General features: G+C 36.0%; 1 protein-coding gene across 1 annotated transcript; it reads right to left on the minus strand.

Moving 5' to 3' along the window:
- Positions 1-1,476: 1,476 nt before the first annotated feature.
- LOC144447424 (nuclear pore complex protein Nup93-like) lies at positions 1,477-15,848 on the minus strand. The gene is made up of 20 exons (XM_078137444.1): positions 15,807-15,848; positions 13,880-14,120; positions 13,545-13,662; positions 13,197-13,259; positions 12,480-12,683; positions 11,779-11,871; positions 10,816-10,955; positions 9,944-10,076; positions 9,406-9,503; positions 9,093-9,152; positions 8,273-8,350; positions 7,492-7,579; positions 6,696-6,966; positions 5,873-5,999; positions 5,410-5,644; positions 4,744-4,862; positions 4,118-4,235; positions 3,634-3,717; positions 3,157-3,288; positions 1,477-2,302 (listed from the first exon to the last, which is right to left on the minus strand). The coding sequence occupies exons 2-20, from the start codon at positions 14,059-14,061 to the stop codon at positions 2,183-2,185; spliced, it is 2,463 nt and encodes an 820-aa protein (XP_077993570.1). The 5' UTR covers positions 14,062-14,120; positions 15,807-15,848; the 3' UTR covers positions 1,477-2,182.
- Positions 15,849-15,899: the final 51 nt, after the last annotated feature.

The raw sequence follows: 15,899 nt of genomic DNA on the forward strand, positions 1-15,899 counted from the left end.
GAACAATCGACGTTAGTGTAGTTGTATATCTTGCAACGCGACTGTCTTGTACTTGCCACAGTAAGATGAAGTAGGATCAAGAACTGGAAGACTTGATATCTGAGCTTCATATTCAAATAAAAATTGTCGCGAGACTGACAGATCTTAGAAACAATCGTTCCGATGTTGTTCCAGCAACCTCTTGTTAGTGGTCTAAGCAGCTAGCAACGCACAGCAATGCACTGGTGATATAGTACATTCAATTGGTCATGCAGAAATAATAGGGAAAGTTTATGACGCAATACTGAAAACACCTCACCTTTATGGCTTATGAAACGAAAACCTGACGTCAAGAAACTGTTCTTGTGGAGTACAAAATGTAGAAAGGGTGTGTCTTTTGATATGTGAGACTTTGCTTTGGACTGTATTGTCTTTTGCGGGAATTTTGATGACCCAACTGCATTACTTCCTTGTTTTGGTTCAGTGTAAGAGACGTCGTAACGTTTCGCCCTCACCGGGGTTAGGGGTTGGCCGATGGTTGAGGGCGCCCCGTCACGGCGTACCTTACAGATTCGGTTCAGTGTTATTTGTTTCATTTGCAGTATATATGACTGATCACATAATATAATTATATTCATTATAATACTTCTTTTTAGACTCACCTACATGTGCAGGTACTTCCTAAGTTGATCATCATTTCTCTAACAACTATTGCAAATAAATCTTTATATTAAAAAATTATTAAATTGCAAAGAATTGTGTAATTATGTACTAAATGACAGTGTTTTTACATATTAGGAACCCAGCCCAGAACCCCAGTATCAGAGTATGTACTCTCTCTATAAGGGAAAGAATACTAGAGCTTGAGCTTCACTGTAGTCTGTAAGATGTGTCGTCAGCCCTGTCACAGACAAGTAACATGTGTTACTTGTCTGTGGCCCTGTCACCCACCACTCTCTAGAGGGGTAGTCAGCCCTGTCAGCCACCACTCTCTAGAGGGGTCGACAGCCCTGTCACCCACCACTTCTAGAGGGGTAGTCAGCCCTGTCACTCACCACTCTGTAGAGGGGTGGTCAGCGCTGTCACCCACCACCCTCCAAAGGAGTTGCCAGCAACTACTCTCTAGAGGGGTCGTCAGCCGTGTCAGCCACCATTCTCTAGAAGAGTCGCCAACCACAACTCTCTAGAGGGGTCATCAGCCCTCCCGGTCACCACCCTCTAAAGGGGTTGTCAGCTACCACTTTCTAAAGGGGTCATCAGCCACCACTCTGTAGAGGTGGCGACAGGGCATCCTGACATGGTATATATTACAGACTAGCTATAGCCCTTTATACAACTGTTTACTTTCCTTGTTTGTAACAGGTTCAGTTCGTCAATGCTTCAATGTCAGCAGTAGTAGATGGTGCCTATTTAGCTAGCAAACATAAGACACACAGACAGTGAACAAATTTGGAATCCCTTTCCTTTATTTATATCATATAAATCTTATACTTGAAAAAATATTGAAACAACAAAAGTTACCGACTATACTACTGACTAGAATAGACACATCAACTTACATACAGTATACTATTGACCAAGTACACACAATAGAATGATGCATTACTGTGTTCAGTTCATTAAAGGCCCATATCAGATTACGATTACAATTTAGGTGTGAAAAAAACAGCTGTTTTGTACAGGTATAGTAAAAGTTTACCTTGAACACATGAATATTATGATCTTATCATTGTGGTTCCACTGATAGAGCAGCAGTAATATGGGAATCTGGGATTGAAGAATGGGCCTTTAACACTTCAGGTTATACTAGTTAAAGACCCATGTCAGATAGGATTACCATTTAGATGTGAAAAAAACAGTTGTCTGGTTGAGACATACAAAAAGTTGGTCCTGAAAAAAATTACTAATTTGATTTTATTACTATGGCTCCACCAATAAGATAACAGTAATCCAAGACCCTGGGATTGAAGCATGGGCCTTTAACACTTCAGGTTTACTTAAAGGCCTATGTCAGATTAAGATTACAGATTCAGTGCAAAATGGTTTTCCAGAAGACCTGAAAAAGTTAGTCCTGAGCAAAAGCATGATCATAATTATTGTATATGGCTTCACTGATATATGATGACACTAATGTGAGAACCTGGGACTGAAGCATAGGCCTTTAAACATTGAGGAAACCAGGCATAACAACCATGGACTGCATTTAGTTCATTAACACTTCAAGTTGTACAAGTCTAGCATTGGTATCACCAGGCATACGGTAAGGCAACATGCCAGCAAACAGGATCAGAGCTCTGGCCTCCTTTCGTAAGTAATTAATGTACTGCAAAGGAGAAATAATTGTACAAGTTAGACAGATAACACTAAATAAATATTTAGATACAAAAGTAAAGTCTGGTAAGATATGATTATTATACTTTATAGCAAGTAGAAAAACTAGACTTTGATTATAACACAAGCATTCTGTCGGTCAAAACATAGACCCAAGAGTTGACACAACAGTCAATGGTCAAAATTAGCTGAGGTGGGATTTGATGACAAGTGTATGAAGGAAGTAACTGAAGCTGATATATGTCAATGAATTGGACTATAACAACATGATTGTGCCCTCACAGCCAATTTTACAAACCAAACAATAAACAACAATTTCTTGTGACCCAACAAAATTTGACGTTACCCATTCTCTTACAATGTTGTGCTAAAAGAAAACGTAGTTTATGTCATGTGCATTTTGACTCCCAACAAATTGTCTTTCATTACAAAGCACACGGAACAAACATGCAAACTGTATAAACTGATTTTGAATCATAACTATTGCCAGTACCTTCAATTATAGAAACAAGTGCTTTACTTGTCACACTAGGTGCGAGAAACTATCAATGGTTAAACCAAATTGATGTGCATATGTCCCATATGACATGTCACCATTGTACCAGGTTTGAAAGACAATGGATATAGCATGTCTGAGAATTGACGTATTATAGAATGGAGGGATGGATGGGGTGACATAACCCATTGTAATAGTCCCACTTTCAGAGGACTAATTAAAAGGCAAAATATATGGGAAACTAGTTGAACATATTTCAGCTGTTTTCATACCCTTAGGACTACAAATATCTTGAAAAGAGAAACACATTACAAACAGCATTATTTTGTAAATAAACTTAAAATTCTTACTGCTTCCTTGCCACCATCTTCACCTTGTCTTCCCTCCTGTCGTCGTGATGTCTTGCTACTTTTTATATTCTTATACTGGGCATATAAAATATTCATGGTGGCTAACAACACAGTGGCTAGGTTGTATCTGATCTGTAAGATTGGAATACTTCATTTTAGTTCACTTAAGCCCCAATGTTTGAATCCCAGTCTTGAATTAGTATTATCTTATCAGAGATAGGGATTAAGAATGATCGCACAATGTCGCACAAGCTCAACAAATGAACATCGTTTGTTTAGGTCAAAACTCCCTTCCCCTGAACAAACATTCACAAGCGCGACATGAAACATTTATATATGATCTAAACTATGTTGAAAACTTTAGCGGTCACACCACTTTGTCTGGCAAACTAGGGGCTGCAAAGGTGTGTTACATGTATTTTCTATCATGGCATACTTATAACATGCTCTGATACACAATGAGGTATGCATACTTACTTCGTCTGTATACTGTTTGAATGCATGTACTCTTGGTTCTACTGTGTCTGCTGTCAGTGGTATTAACTTTAATTGCTGCATTACCTGTTGTAAAAACAAATCAAACAATCAAAGAGTTTGAAATAATTGAAATAAAAGCATTTCATAAAGTATGGGTTCTGAAAAGTCATTTCATGAATTTTATGGAAACATCACATTGATCTTGTACCTTTATAAGGTATCTTTATTGTAGGCTATGAGTTAAGAACCTTTGAAGATTGAGTTGACTTTGTGCATGATAAGTAGAGAGGATTTATTTCAATTTATTTGAATAACAGCCAAGAATCAAAATAATCCCCAGTCTGGGTTCCCCAACACACACACACACACACACACACACACACACACACACACACACACACACACACACACACACACACACACACACACACACACACACACACACACACACACACACATATAATGTAACCATCTTAATACTTACATCCATAGCTTCTTCAAGATTGCCATTGTGAAAATGATCAAAGAATGTAATAAGATCCAACAACAAATAAAAGGTCTTTGTTGTTGCTTGACTGCCTTGAATACCCTTGGAATGATATCTGTACAAAAAAATATATACAATCACATGAAAGCATTTCATATCATTGCCACAATACATACCAAAAGATTCTAGTACAAAAGACTGTATCCTGTAACTTTGTGTTCAAACAACAGTCCACTCTGTATTTGATAAACAGCAACAGACCAGTAAACTTTGTCATACTTATACTGCAAATGCAATTTCAACTTTTGCCATGGAAAATGAGACAAACAGTTGACAAACTGTATTGTGCACAATATTGTAAGGGGAAAAACCAGTCTTGAAGCTAGGTAATTTGCTAATACAAAAGTTTTGGTCCTGCGTCAGCATGTTAATACATTCATTGTTTTCATTCATTCAGTGTGGCCACTTGCATGGCTTCACTCAGGATGCATCTTCAATTACAAGGGCACCTTTGTAAATACAGATTTCACTAAAAAAAATATATAGAAAAGCACACACTGTATCAACCATAATTTGGGCTTGTACAACAACCATGCACAAATATGACTGTTGGATATGATTACCTTTCTGCGACTGCCAATGCTAAATTCTTGTACCTATCCCTGGCTGACTGTGGATTGCTGGGTGCTGATACTAATGGACTCAACAATTTGTTTAGTAATTCACAGACTTTATCTGTATTCTGTAAAATGAATCAAAACGAAATCATGTCAGAATGTAAGTAGAATCTAGATGTCCAATTAATTAACAAATCATAGGTAGGAAAATATTATTAGTCTACGGTAGGTATAAACATTGATAAATTACTTACAAGAGTATTTTGTCCCCAAAATTTAAAATACCAGAACAAATTGATCTTAAAATTCCTGGGTAGACTGTAAGATATATAGTGTCGTTTCACCCTCACCAGCCTCCTCTGGTTGACCGATGTGTGAGGGCGCCCTGTCGAGGCATACCGTACAGTCTACTTTGTGGGGTGTCATAACCATGTCTAACAACAAGTAGTACTCACATCAATTTTAAGTACCCCTGTAACTAAGAAATTAGAAAAACATCACAGGCTCCAGGACCTAACATCTTTAGGTATACTTCACAACCTATTTTCACAGTTCACTCACAAATTACTTCTATACAAGTTTAAGTGTATTATGCAAGTTCATTATCAAACCAAAAATTGAGAAAAAGTTGCAAGTTGTTCCACTTTGACCTTTAACCTTTGGATGACTTACCCCTGCTAGGTCATACAGTTTGACTGCGTCTTCAAAAAGTCCTTTTTCTTCTGTATCCTTGGCAACAAGCTGTATAATTTTCTGTGTGTCATCCTGGAATTTGTCAATAACACCAGGTTTTCTTGTGCCATCTCTTTCAAGTCGACCAAGTAACGTTTCAAATTCTCTACTTTCTGTTACCAGTTCACTCACACATCTCATAAATAAACTCTCACCACTACCATCTTTCATTTTCCTGGAAGATAAAATTCAGAATTCTCTGTTACTATGGAAACAGTTAGGTGAAAGAGAAGGAATTGTCTTGAAAACAGCTGACCTGCTCTCCAGTCAAACAAATCAGAATTCTGTTACTATGGAAACAGATCCAATGAAAACTATAATGGAAATACGGTTTTATCAATACATAGATAAAATAAGATAATAAACAATCTCATCAACATACTATACTGTAGATAACACCCACCTTAATAGGTAAAAGTACTGCAAAGCTTCCCATGGGTCTGACATTTCAAACTTGCGTGTATACGTAGTCACAAGACGTGCAAAGTTTAGTCTTCTCATTTGTACTGGATCTGATGCTTCTCTGCATACTATCAATTGACAACAAAAATGTCATATTATACACAGTAACTACATCAAAAAATGAGAACTGAATTTTGTAGTGGCTGTCGTCATTTCCAACATTCCTAGTGACTTCAGTAAATATTTTGTAATTTGTTACATTCTCAGACCTCTACCACTCCCTTTCCTTCATTTATACATGTACTGTACATTAAATGACTTTAGTGTTAGGCCAATAGTTGGCTATCAGTTGACTTTCATTATGACACTGAAACTAATTTTCTTTGTCAGCACATTATAATGAGTCTCATTCTCAAACTCAAATGCAGTCCAGCAGTGCTCACTTTGACCCATTCATACATGTCTATATAAAACACATGTATGTACACACACACAGATGGTTCACACACTGTCAAGGAATAACCATTCACATAGTATGTCACCTTTATGCCAGGGTTGGTTGAATCACCTTTGTGCCAGGTTTGGTTGAAATCAGTTGGTGCATGCCAGAGATATGAGGGTGAAAATAAAGCACACACACACACACACACACACACACACACACACACACACACACACACACACACACACACACACACACACACACACACACACACACACACACACACACACACACACACACACACACACACACCACACCACACCACACACAGACACACACATAGCTCAATCACAAACTATCAAGTAATAACCATTCAACTTACAAAGTTGAGCTTGTATATTTGTAGGTCTAGCTAGGAGGTTCATTTCATAAAGGACCGTAGCTACATGTACTGCATGACTCCTTAGCTTGTCAATTCTTGATAGGAATTCTATAGCAGCTTCAAACTGGGCAGTAAGGAAGAGTACTTTGAAATAGAGGAATGGATGTTGATAGGCACTAAAGTGAGTTTCTCCAAACTCCTCCAGTAGAACTCTCTGGAACTGTTTGATACTGAGGCCTTCATCACTGTCATCATTATGTACTTGACATAACTACAGAGAAGAAACAAACGTAAGAGAATTATTTCCATGGTACGAACAGTTTCATGTGATAAAGTAAAAAAAAGCAACAGTAATATTAATCTTTATGGCTTGGATATGGGTTTTGCAGACTGAGGTCGTATGGTGGAAGGGCCCAACTTTTGTAGTTGCTATAAAGTGCATAGGATTAAAGCATTCATATATCAACCTCTATCCTACCAGGTCTCCGATGGTTTGACTGGGCCACAATCATGGTTCACATCTTGCCAAAGGACGTTAGCCATAAAGAAACAAATTACAGCATTGAAGTTTGAACATACAACTGTCAGATTTGAAACCAGCCACTCTAACCATTCAAATATCATAAATAGCTTCCATAACTGATATTCATCATACTGTGATACAAAGTGTCATGCTCTTAGTATTCCGTTGTGGTTGTCATGGATACCATGTGGTTTACAATTTCTCATTACTGATAATAAGTCCTTCACATTTTTCATCTTTGGAATCCACAGTAGTTTAAAGTGCTAATATTACCTTTATCCATAGATAGTCATCTGTTTTATCAGCTATCTCGGAGTGGTTGTCATGGGGATCACAGTGACCAATGATGCAATAAACAGCCCTGAATGTATATCAAAAACATATGTGACTGACAATAGAAGTGAGTGAACAGCTTTTTGTTTACTTCATAATCATTTATTATTTATAAGTCACTGAGATGGTGAGTTAAATCCACAATAGTGAAAAGAAAGATGCAAAAATACAGTTACTGATCTCCTCATTGCAGTTATGTTCCACAACTTACACAAATTTGGATTGTCTAGAAATTGACATTGCGGATGACTTGGTTACAAGCACACACGTTACATCTACTGTATAATTATAGATAATATTGTAAACCAAACCAAACTAACGTTGAATTACAAAGGTTATAACACACAAGTAGTTCAACTTTTTTGGCTTTGAGCTTTCAATCTGCCATGGTTGACAATCCTCATCAGAATGACAAATTCCATAGTTATATCTGACCACTAGGTGGCAGTATGATCTGTCCTGGTTATTGATCCTCATCTCACCAGAACAACAAATATCATAGTTACAGCTGACCTCTAGGTGGCAGTATGATCAGTTGATTATAGATATTAAGTTAAACCAACGTTGTGTATATTTTACACAGGAATTCTAACATCTATCATCCCTTTCAAAGCTTTGTCATACATAAAGCAATACTTCTAGTTGGATATTACTAGCATCAAATAAATAAATTGAGATACCAATGTCACAATACCAAGATTACAATACACAATACACATACCTTTTATAAGGATCATTGCTTCTTTTGACAACTCTCCTGTAGTGCGCATGGACTTTGCTTTCCGTGTTTGGAGGCAGTCTAGTAAAACAACAGAAAAATGACATGTAAACAAAGTAAATTTATATCACTTTATAAGACTGGAGTACAGTGTGCCCTGTAAGCAAATCTGACACTCCACTGTCACGCAGAAATTTCTTGTGAGACATCAAACTCTGGAGTTCCCTTACCTCTTACTATGGGTGACTCACAAGCAGTGTGAATTCTAAGCCAATTTGATGTGTCGCTGATATGCAGTAATTTCTAGTGACCCACCAATTTTTGTGTTCTCCTATCTCTTACTTTGTGGTTAATTGCAAGAAATGCCAGTTTTTATCATTTTGACTCACATTTTGTTTTTTATTAGAGTGCATACTGCTGGTTTACATAGAAGATTTAAACAATGCACATACACATCATGACAATACTATCAATGTGATGACATAGACAATGAGCTTGCACTAATTTCTGTGAAATGACAATACTGTAGCATCATGTCACTATAATAAATGAAAGACGTCAACACACAACAAGGGTATACGTACGGGCATTGTGGGTAATTTATGCAAATGTAGAACATTCAAACTACCATACACAGCATCAGGTATTATTTTTATATTTCTAGCTTTTGTACAAAACGTTTTTGAAAGCCTAAAGATTGCAAAGTTATATTTAAAAAATAAATCTCATGTTGTTGGTGTTATCAGAGCATCAAAACTACAGAAACAGAAGCTAAACCTAAAGGCAGCCATTTTGAGCCCAGAGAGACTGTGTAATAAATTACCTTCTATCTCCGCTGTGGATATATTCCTCAAAGTATTCCCGGAATTCACCAAGGCTTTGTCTGAAAGGTAATACCAAAGTACAATGTAATTTAACAAGACAGAATTGATGGAAGCTTTCAACTGATACGTAATGATCATATAAAATGACAATATATTAGACATACCCAACTAATACATTTCTGACAACAACGTTCAAAACTAAATTTGTTCTTTTGGTTTCAATGTCAACAACAAGATGGAAATAGTCAACCACGTTCATATAATAAATCTTTGTAATGTGTATGACAGTCCTAAAATCATAACATTACTTACGTAGATTTATCAACAGCTTCAAGTGCTGACTGAAAATCACCACATCTCATACAAAAATAAATCACTGCCCAGACTGGAAGACCTTCTACATCTCCATCCTAAACATCAAATACAACGATTTATAACAAGTTACACGAAACATCAAATACATAGCTTAAAGTTTCAACTGATTTAAGAAAGGATGTGAATCAGTTCACCATCTTGTTTTCACAGAAACCCCTCATCCACTATTTTCCCAGTGATTGGTGGCCATTTTGAACCATAACTATATTGATACATTTTTATATTATTTTCTTCTCTATTCAAAAATATAACACAATGACCCCTCACTTTTCTTTTATATTTTAACTGAGAATGAAGGAGTTGGAGTTTCTCGGACAAAGTAATGGCAATAGTTCAAAACTTTCATTTCTGAAGTGCATACAACCATATACAACGTATAAACTACACATGTAGGGTCTATGATACAACTGTGCATATACTCTCAAGTTTGAGCTGACTACAATGTAAACCTAGTGTATTAGAAGGATCAACTTACCTCTAAACCCGGTGTATTAGGTGGTAGTCTAACACTGAGGTAGCTTCTCACTAGATTATATATACCTGGTATACCTCCTAACTGTGCTCTCTTCAAATTACCAAACACTATATTTGTCATGTACTCTACATAGCTGATAAAGAAAACATAGTCCTATCAGTTATATATTGTAGTACCAATAAGTCTATGTATCAATGTATATGTTTAGGTATTATTCCTGATATTTTTCTTCATTCAGCCAAGGTAAATATGAGTGACCTAAGAGGCCTTGTCACTATGAGTCAAAGATGAGTAGTAACAAAGTGTTCATGTTACAGGCATTTTGTGGCGGAATAAAGAAAAGCATCAGAAAATATTTCATGCACAAGAAAAATGGGGAAGCAATTCTGGACAGTTTGACTCATATTTCAACAAAATTAATGACATACACATGCACTGTCCTGATCTAGAATGACCAGATAATGTTCAAAACATGTATCATAGCTTGCACATTTTATAACAGTGTGTGTAGTCTAATGTGTATGTCATGAGTGTGAGTAGTTGGTCAGTGTATGTGTCAGTAATGGACAGTATAAATAATATGTATGATAATACATATACAAATAATGATAAAAAACTTACAGTAATGTTGTGATAAAACTAATTGATTTTTTCAACTCAATTTTTCATACCTGTACAACACTTCTCATTTGTTGGTAGTGAGTACAGTATATGTTAACATATTCAGGATGTACATATTATTAATATTACAACTTTGGTACATAATGCAGAAATTGACATTTACTTTCAGCAAATTTCTAATTTCTTGAATCAAATCGTATTTCTGTTATTCATAATTTACTCCAAAAATTGAGAAGTGAAGTATGTGTTACCTTTCTTCTAAGTATTGTCTGCTTTGCTTGACAAATCCTGTCTGCATTTCTTCTGATATTCTAGCTTCTATTACTGTTGGTGCTGATTTGAGGGGTACACTGGTCATGTGACCTACCATAGTCCAGAGATCCCTAACATTCTACAAAAAACAAATAATGGTTACAGTAATTGTTTGAGTGGAAAAAATGCAGAACAGTGGACAGACTATATAAAGTAACTATTTGTATTCAAGCTAGGGAGTTACGGTTAGGGTCAGGTTAATGATAGAAATAGGGTTAGACTCCCTAGCATAAACTTGGTTTAGCGGGTCAATCTGGTCACAAACACTGAAGTGTGCAGTCGAAAATTACAGGTAAAATTTTCAAGTTGTGTTTGGAACAAAAGTTAAATTAAATACTATAAACTTGGTTTGTATAAATGTAAGACTGTAGAACAGTGGACTGACTGTACAGATTATATACACATTAAATTCGAACTAGGGAGTTATGGGCAAGGTTAGGTTAAAGGTATGGGTAGACACTGTAACATATTGATTTCTCTCATATACCAAGAGTGGATGTTGTTCTACACTTGCCACTGATTAGCCGACAACATCAGGAAAATAATCAATGAAAATTGAGCTAATTGCATCATAGTACATCTATAACTGAAATTTGTTATTTTTGTCCAAACTTATATACTTATTTGGAAATCATTTTGATTTGAACAATGTAGTATTTTTGTTTTTTGACTCTAAGTCATTGACACCTTGGGCCACCAGTTTATTTGGTGGTCTGAATTTACATACAGATACAGATACAGATACAGATACAGATACAGATACAGATACAGATACAGATACAGATACAGATACAGATACAGATACAGATACAGATAATTTGTCAAGGCAATAGCCTATAAACACAGAGCTATATTAAAATACATAACATATTAGTTATTACATCATACAGTAGATTACTCACTTGGTCATCAATTTTTACAGCAACTTGTTCAAAAAGCTGAACCAGGTCTGCTTGGACTCCACTTTGTACCATTCTTTCATTATAGATATGTAACTGTAAATTAATAATAAGAATTAAATTTATGTAATTGCAATAACAAATGAGACTACCTGAAAGTGTCATCGCCGTCGTCATCGTCGTCGTCATCGTCGCCGCCGTCGTCGTCGTCGCCATTGTCGCCATCGTCATCATCATCATTTAATTACAACTGTCTACACAGTATTGTCTACACATTACCAGTATCTCTCTTGACAAGGTAACGGGCATTGGTCGAGCCACCTCAAAATTTTGATTAGGACAATTTTCAGTCATTTGTACAAGTCTTAGGCAGGCATACAATGCAGGAAATGATGTGGTGTGTTACTAAAAACATGTGGACTGACCTTACTAGTGCAATACCATACATCATTTTTTTCCAAGGCCTTTGGGTCACCCCAACACAGCCTGTTTCTCTCAGGTCCTACCCTTGGAAAACAAACTGTGTTGAGGTGATCCTTGGCCTCTTCAGGAAACAGATGTATGAGACTGCCCTCGTGACCAATCAACTTGTTTATATTAATGTAATATTTACATTTTTAACATATTTTGTTTTGTATTTGAGTACTGTTTTCGAGACATACAGGTATATACTGATGAAACTAAAGACAGAGAAAAGTGAGTACCTGTCGTGAGTAAGCCATTTCTACATTATCCATGGTACTCCGTCCATGCATTTCAATGCCATCGCTAAGTAGACTTTCATTTTCCTGTGGTATATCCAGTACATCTGTAGTAGCACTTATCAAAGCATTCAAAATCTTCTGTTTTTCTTCTTCCCATTCACTCTGCATACACTCACGATGCCGTTTCTCATCATGTTGAAAGGTCTGTAATACACAGGTTAGGAATAATTAGTGTCATAGTATCATCTTTATGGACATTGGTGAAACAGTGCTGGAATAACATGTTGTGATGAAGTAGGTAACATGCCAGTATTCCATAAACAAACACACTAGTAATATCAGTTCAATTGGTCACATAAAATTTAAAAAAAATAATAAGTATGCGTGTGTACATTTTAAAATCTTGCAGTTTTTTGTGTACAAGCAAATATCCCCCTGGAAGAAAGAGAATGTCTGAATAACTTAGAAATGATAATTAAAGTCAGAAGTATACTATGAACCATTTGATATATTAAAGATCACAAATTTCTGCAATTAATGATAATTTTCACCTAGATACACACTTGTGCTTTCACTATTTTACCACCAACACTGAAGTGGCCTAATTTGTAAACACTGCCCTCTAGTGATGAATTAGCATACTTATGAATATGTTTGCTGAGACTATCATTACTGTTTTCATTCTTAATTCTTTGGAAGTAAATCATAATGCTTTACCAATTTTCTTGTCTCTTCAATGGTACTTAATACTGCATTTTCTCTCTCATTTCTCAGGAATCCCTGTAAAATGGACAAAGGCAAATAAAGACAGTCTTGACTTAAAATGTACATATACACTGATTACTGGAATGATTACACAGGAATCTTTGGGGAAATGAATAAGCTTGATATGGCTTGTTGTATCCTCCAATAAAGTCAAATATTTTAATGACAAAAATACACTGTAGACCAGTTGATGAGCACAATGGTTTGCAGTCCAAGGTGATCAATGTACTTATTCACAACCATAAAAGAACCAATCATATTACAGGACTCATGCAATCCACCAATCGGAATTACCCTTACCTGTATGTCAGTCTCTCTAACTGGTTCTAATGGCTCAAATGTTGTGGCAGATCTCAGACTCTCCAACCTTTGTGAAATTTTTGGCACATCAAGACCACGAGATCCAAGCAAGATAGACCTGAAATAATACAAACACACAAATCAACACTACTTCAACTCAATAAGTAAGAATATGGGTTAAAATCAAACGGTTTATGTTATCTATTTACTCCTGTCTCAAATTAAGAGGTTTAAATCCTTCACATAACAATCTCTGTGTACAGGTCCACATGCAGTGTTCTTACACAACTTTGTGACAACCTGCGACACACGTTTTATTTGAGTATACAACTTACGCTTTAACATCAGCGGTGTCCTGTACTGCTGCTTGTGCTGTTTTAGTCCACAGTCTCTGACCAGCCTCCATGATTTGGTGAATGTTTCTGTCAACTCTAGGTAAATCAGTGCCACTATCCATGTCGGCTGTCAGCTGTTCAGCTTGCTGCAGCAACTCTCCAAACCCGCCGTTGGCATCCATCTTGAATCGATTTCAATGTCTTTCAACTCACAAGATGGAAACAAGAAGTATATAACCTACTGTAAAATTGAAACAATTCATTACTTCAGAACATCTTTTTTTTCTAAGTACAACTATTCTATCAAAATTCTGAATACCAAAAATATGTTAGCCCATTTGCTATCCACTAGCAGTTTTAAAAAAAATAAATTTCACTTTCACATACAATTTTCATTTTTTAATCTGCTCAGTTACAGTAAACTATGATGGCAACAGTGACATAGAACAGTGACAAAACACTTCACCAAACACTGTCAAATACAGTTCTTGCACTAAGAGTACGTTTACTCTGTAGATATAGACATATTTCAGTCCAATATAATTACTGAGATATTCATAAATATACCCATTTTATGAATCTATAAGAATATATGAATCCATAGTTCTGCCAAACCATGGATGTATTAGTGAAGGAGTACACCCATGGCCAAACCAACTAAATATACCTAAACATAACTAAACATAACTAAACATAACTAACTATAACTAATATAACTAAATAAATCTGAATATAATTATATATACCTATCTTCATACTTTAAAAAAAATACAAGATATTAAAATACAACTGCTGTACCAAATAGTAACAATACAAATCTAATTCAACTAGACATGTTTTTACAACTAGAGTAGTAGAAACATGTCTAGTTCTATAATATGTAGTCCTGCTTGTAGCTTTGTATACGTTACAGGGTTTCAACATGTCTTTTCCCCTCATAACTAGCGTATACATCCAGAGGTATCCTGCTAACAGATGGAGTAAGTTGGAACTCAATTCTTACATTGTCATTTTCTTTGTATTCAGCAAGATGCATGGCGACAATAGCAGAATCAAGTCCCATACTCCATCTGAGCAGTAGTAGTCCTGTGCCTGTTTCTGTGTTCATGTGTATCATACTGACAGTTTCAACAATTTCTAGTTTAAATATTGCTTCTTCTTTTTTTAATAGATTAATACTTTTACCTTTTTTGTCTTAGATTTGAATATGAATATTTGTCAATGTACAATGGGTGGTATAATTTTCATATCTAGCAACACATCGACTGTCAATATAGCCATGCGTGTCACTAATACGTCCATGATATTTCTGACAGATAGCCAGACGACACTGGGTTAGTAATAGTATATATCACGATGATGATCATGTGCACCATTACTTTAGTATAGTATTACCCACGGGTACTGGAATCAATCTGTATGATTTTTAAAAAAATATATGTATAGTAAATAAGACTTATTTACTATACATATTTTTTTTACAAATCATACAGATTGATTCCAGTACCTGTGGTATTACCAATGACTGAGGAAATTGACATGTTTTTTCTCTTTAGCTACTCAGCACACACGGCCTCAATTGACCATATTGCAATCTCATTTCATTTGATTTCCGTAACGGACAAGATAAAGAATTGGCAAAACACGGCAACAATATCGCAAACAGTGATACCAGTACAGTGTACGACCACAGTGTACAACTCTTCACGATGACTACAAATGCATTGTGTTTCTGAATCAGTGAATGCATGCAGGACATGCAGGAGAGGACAGCAGTTTACAGCGCACTCGATGTATTCGAACTCTATCGTAAAGAATTTACTTTGTATATTCAATTAGTCACTGAAAAACATTCAAATTCAATCATAATTTACCAGTAACCATTGTGAAGCCCGTCTTTTAACTAAAATAGTACACGGTAACTTACCTTTCAGTTTCACATGGATTTGTCCTCAGCGCCGAGCGAGCACTTTACCGTTAAAGGGTAAGTAACTGATATTACGACGTTTGCGACACCCTG

The sequence above is a fragment of the Glandiceps talaboti genome, chromosome 16, assembly GCF_964340395.1.
Source record: "Glandiceps talaboti chromosome 16, keGlaTala1.1, whole genome shotgun sequence".
Classification (NCBI taxonomy): Eukaryota; Metazoa; Hemichordata; class Enteropneusta; family Spengelidae; genus Glandiceps; species Glandiceps talaboti.

Bases quoted from the DNA above. Each gene is read 5' to 3' on its own strand.
- LOC144447424 (XM_078137444.1), bottom strand. From the start codon at position 14,061: ATGGATGCCAACGGCGGGTTTGGAGAGTTGCTGCAGCAAGCTGAACAG. The intron at 11,872-12,479 runs GTACTCACTTTT...ATTAATTTACAG, and splicing joins AAATGGCTTACTCACGACAG to TTACATATCTATAATGAAAG. The intron at 2,303-3,156 runs GTAAGAATTTTA...TCTCCTTTGCAG, and splicing joins AAGATGGTGGCAAGGAAGCA to TACATTAATTACTTACGAAA.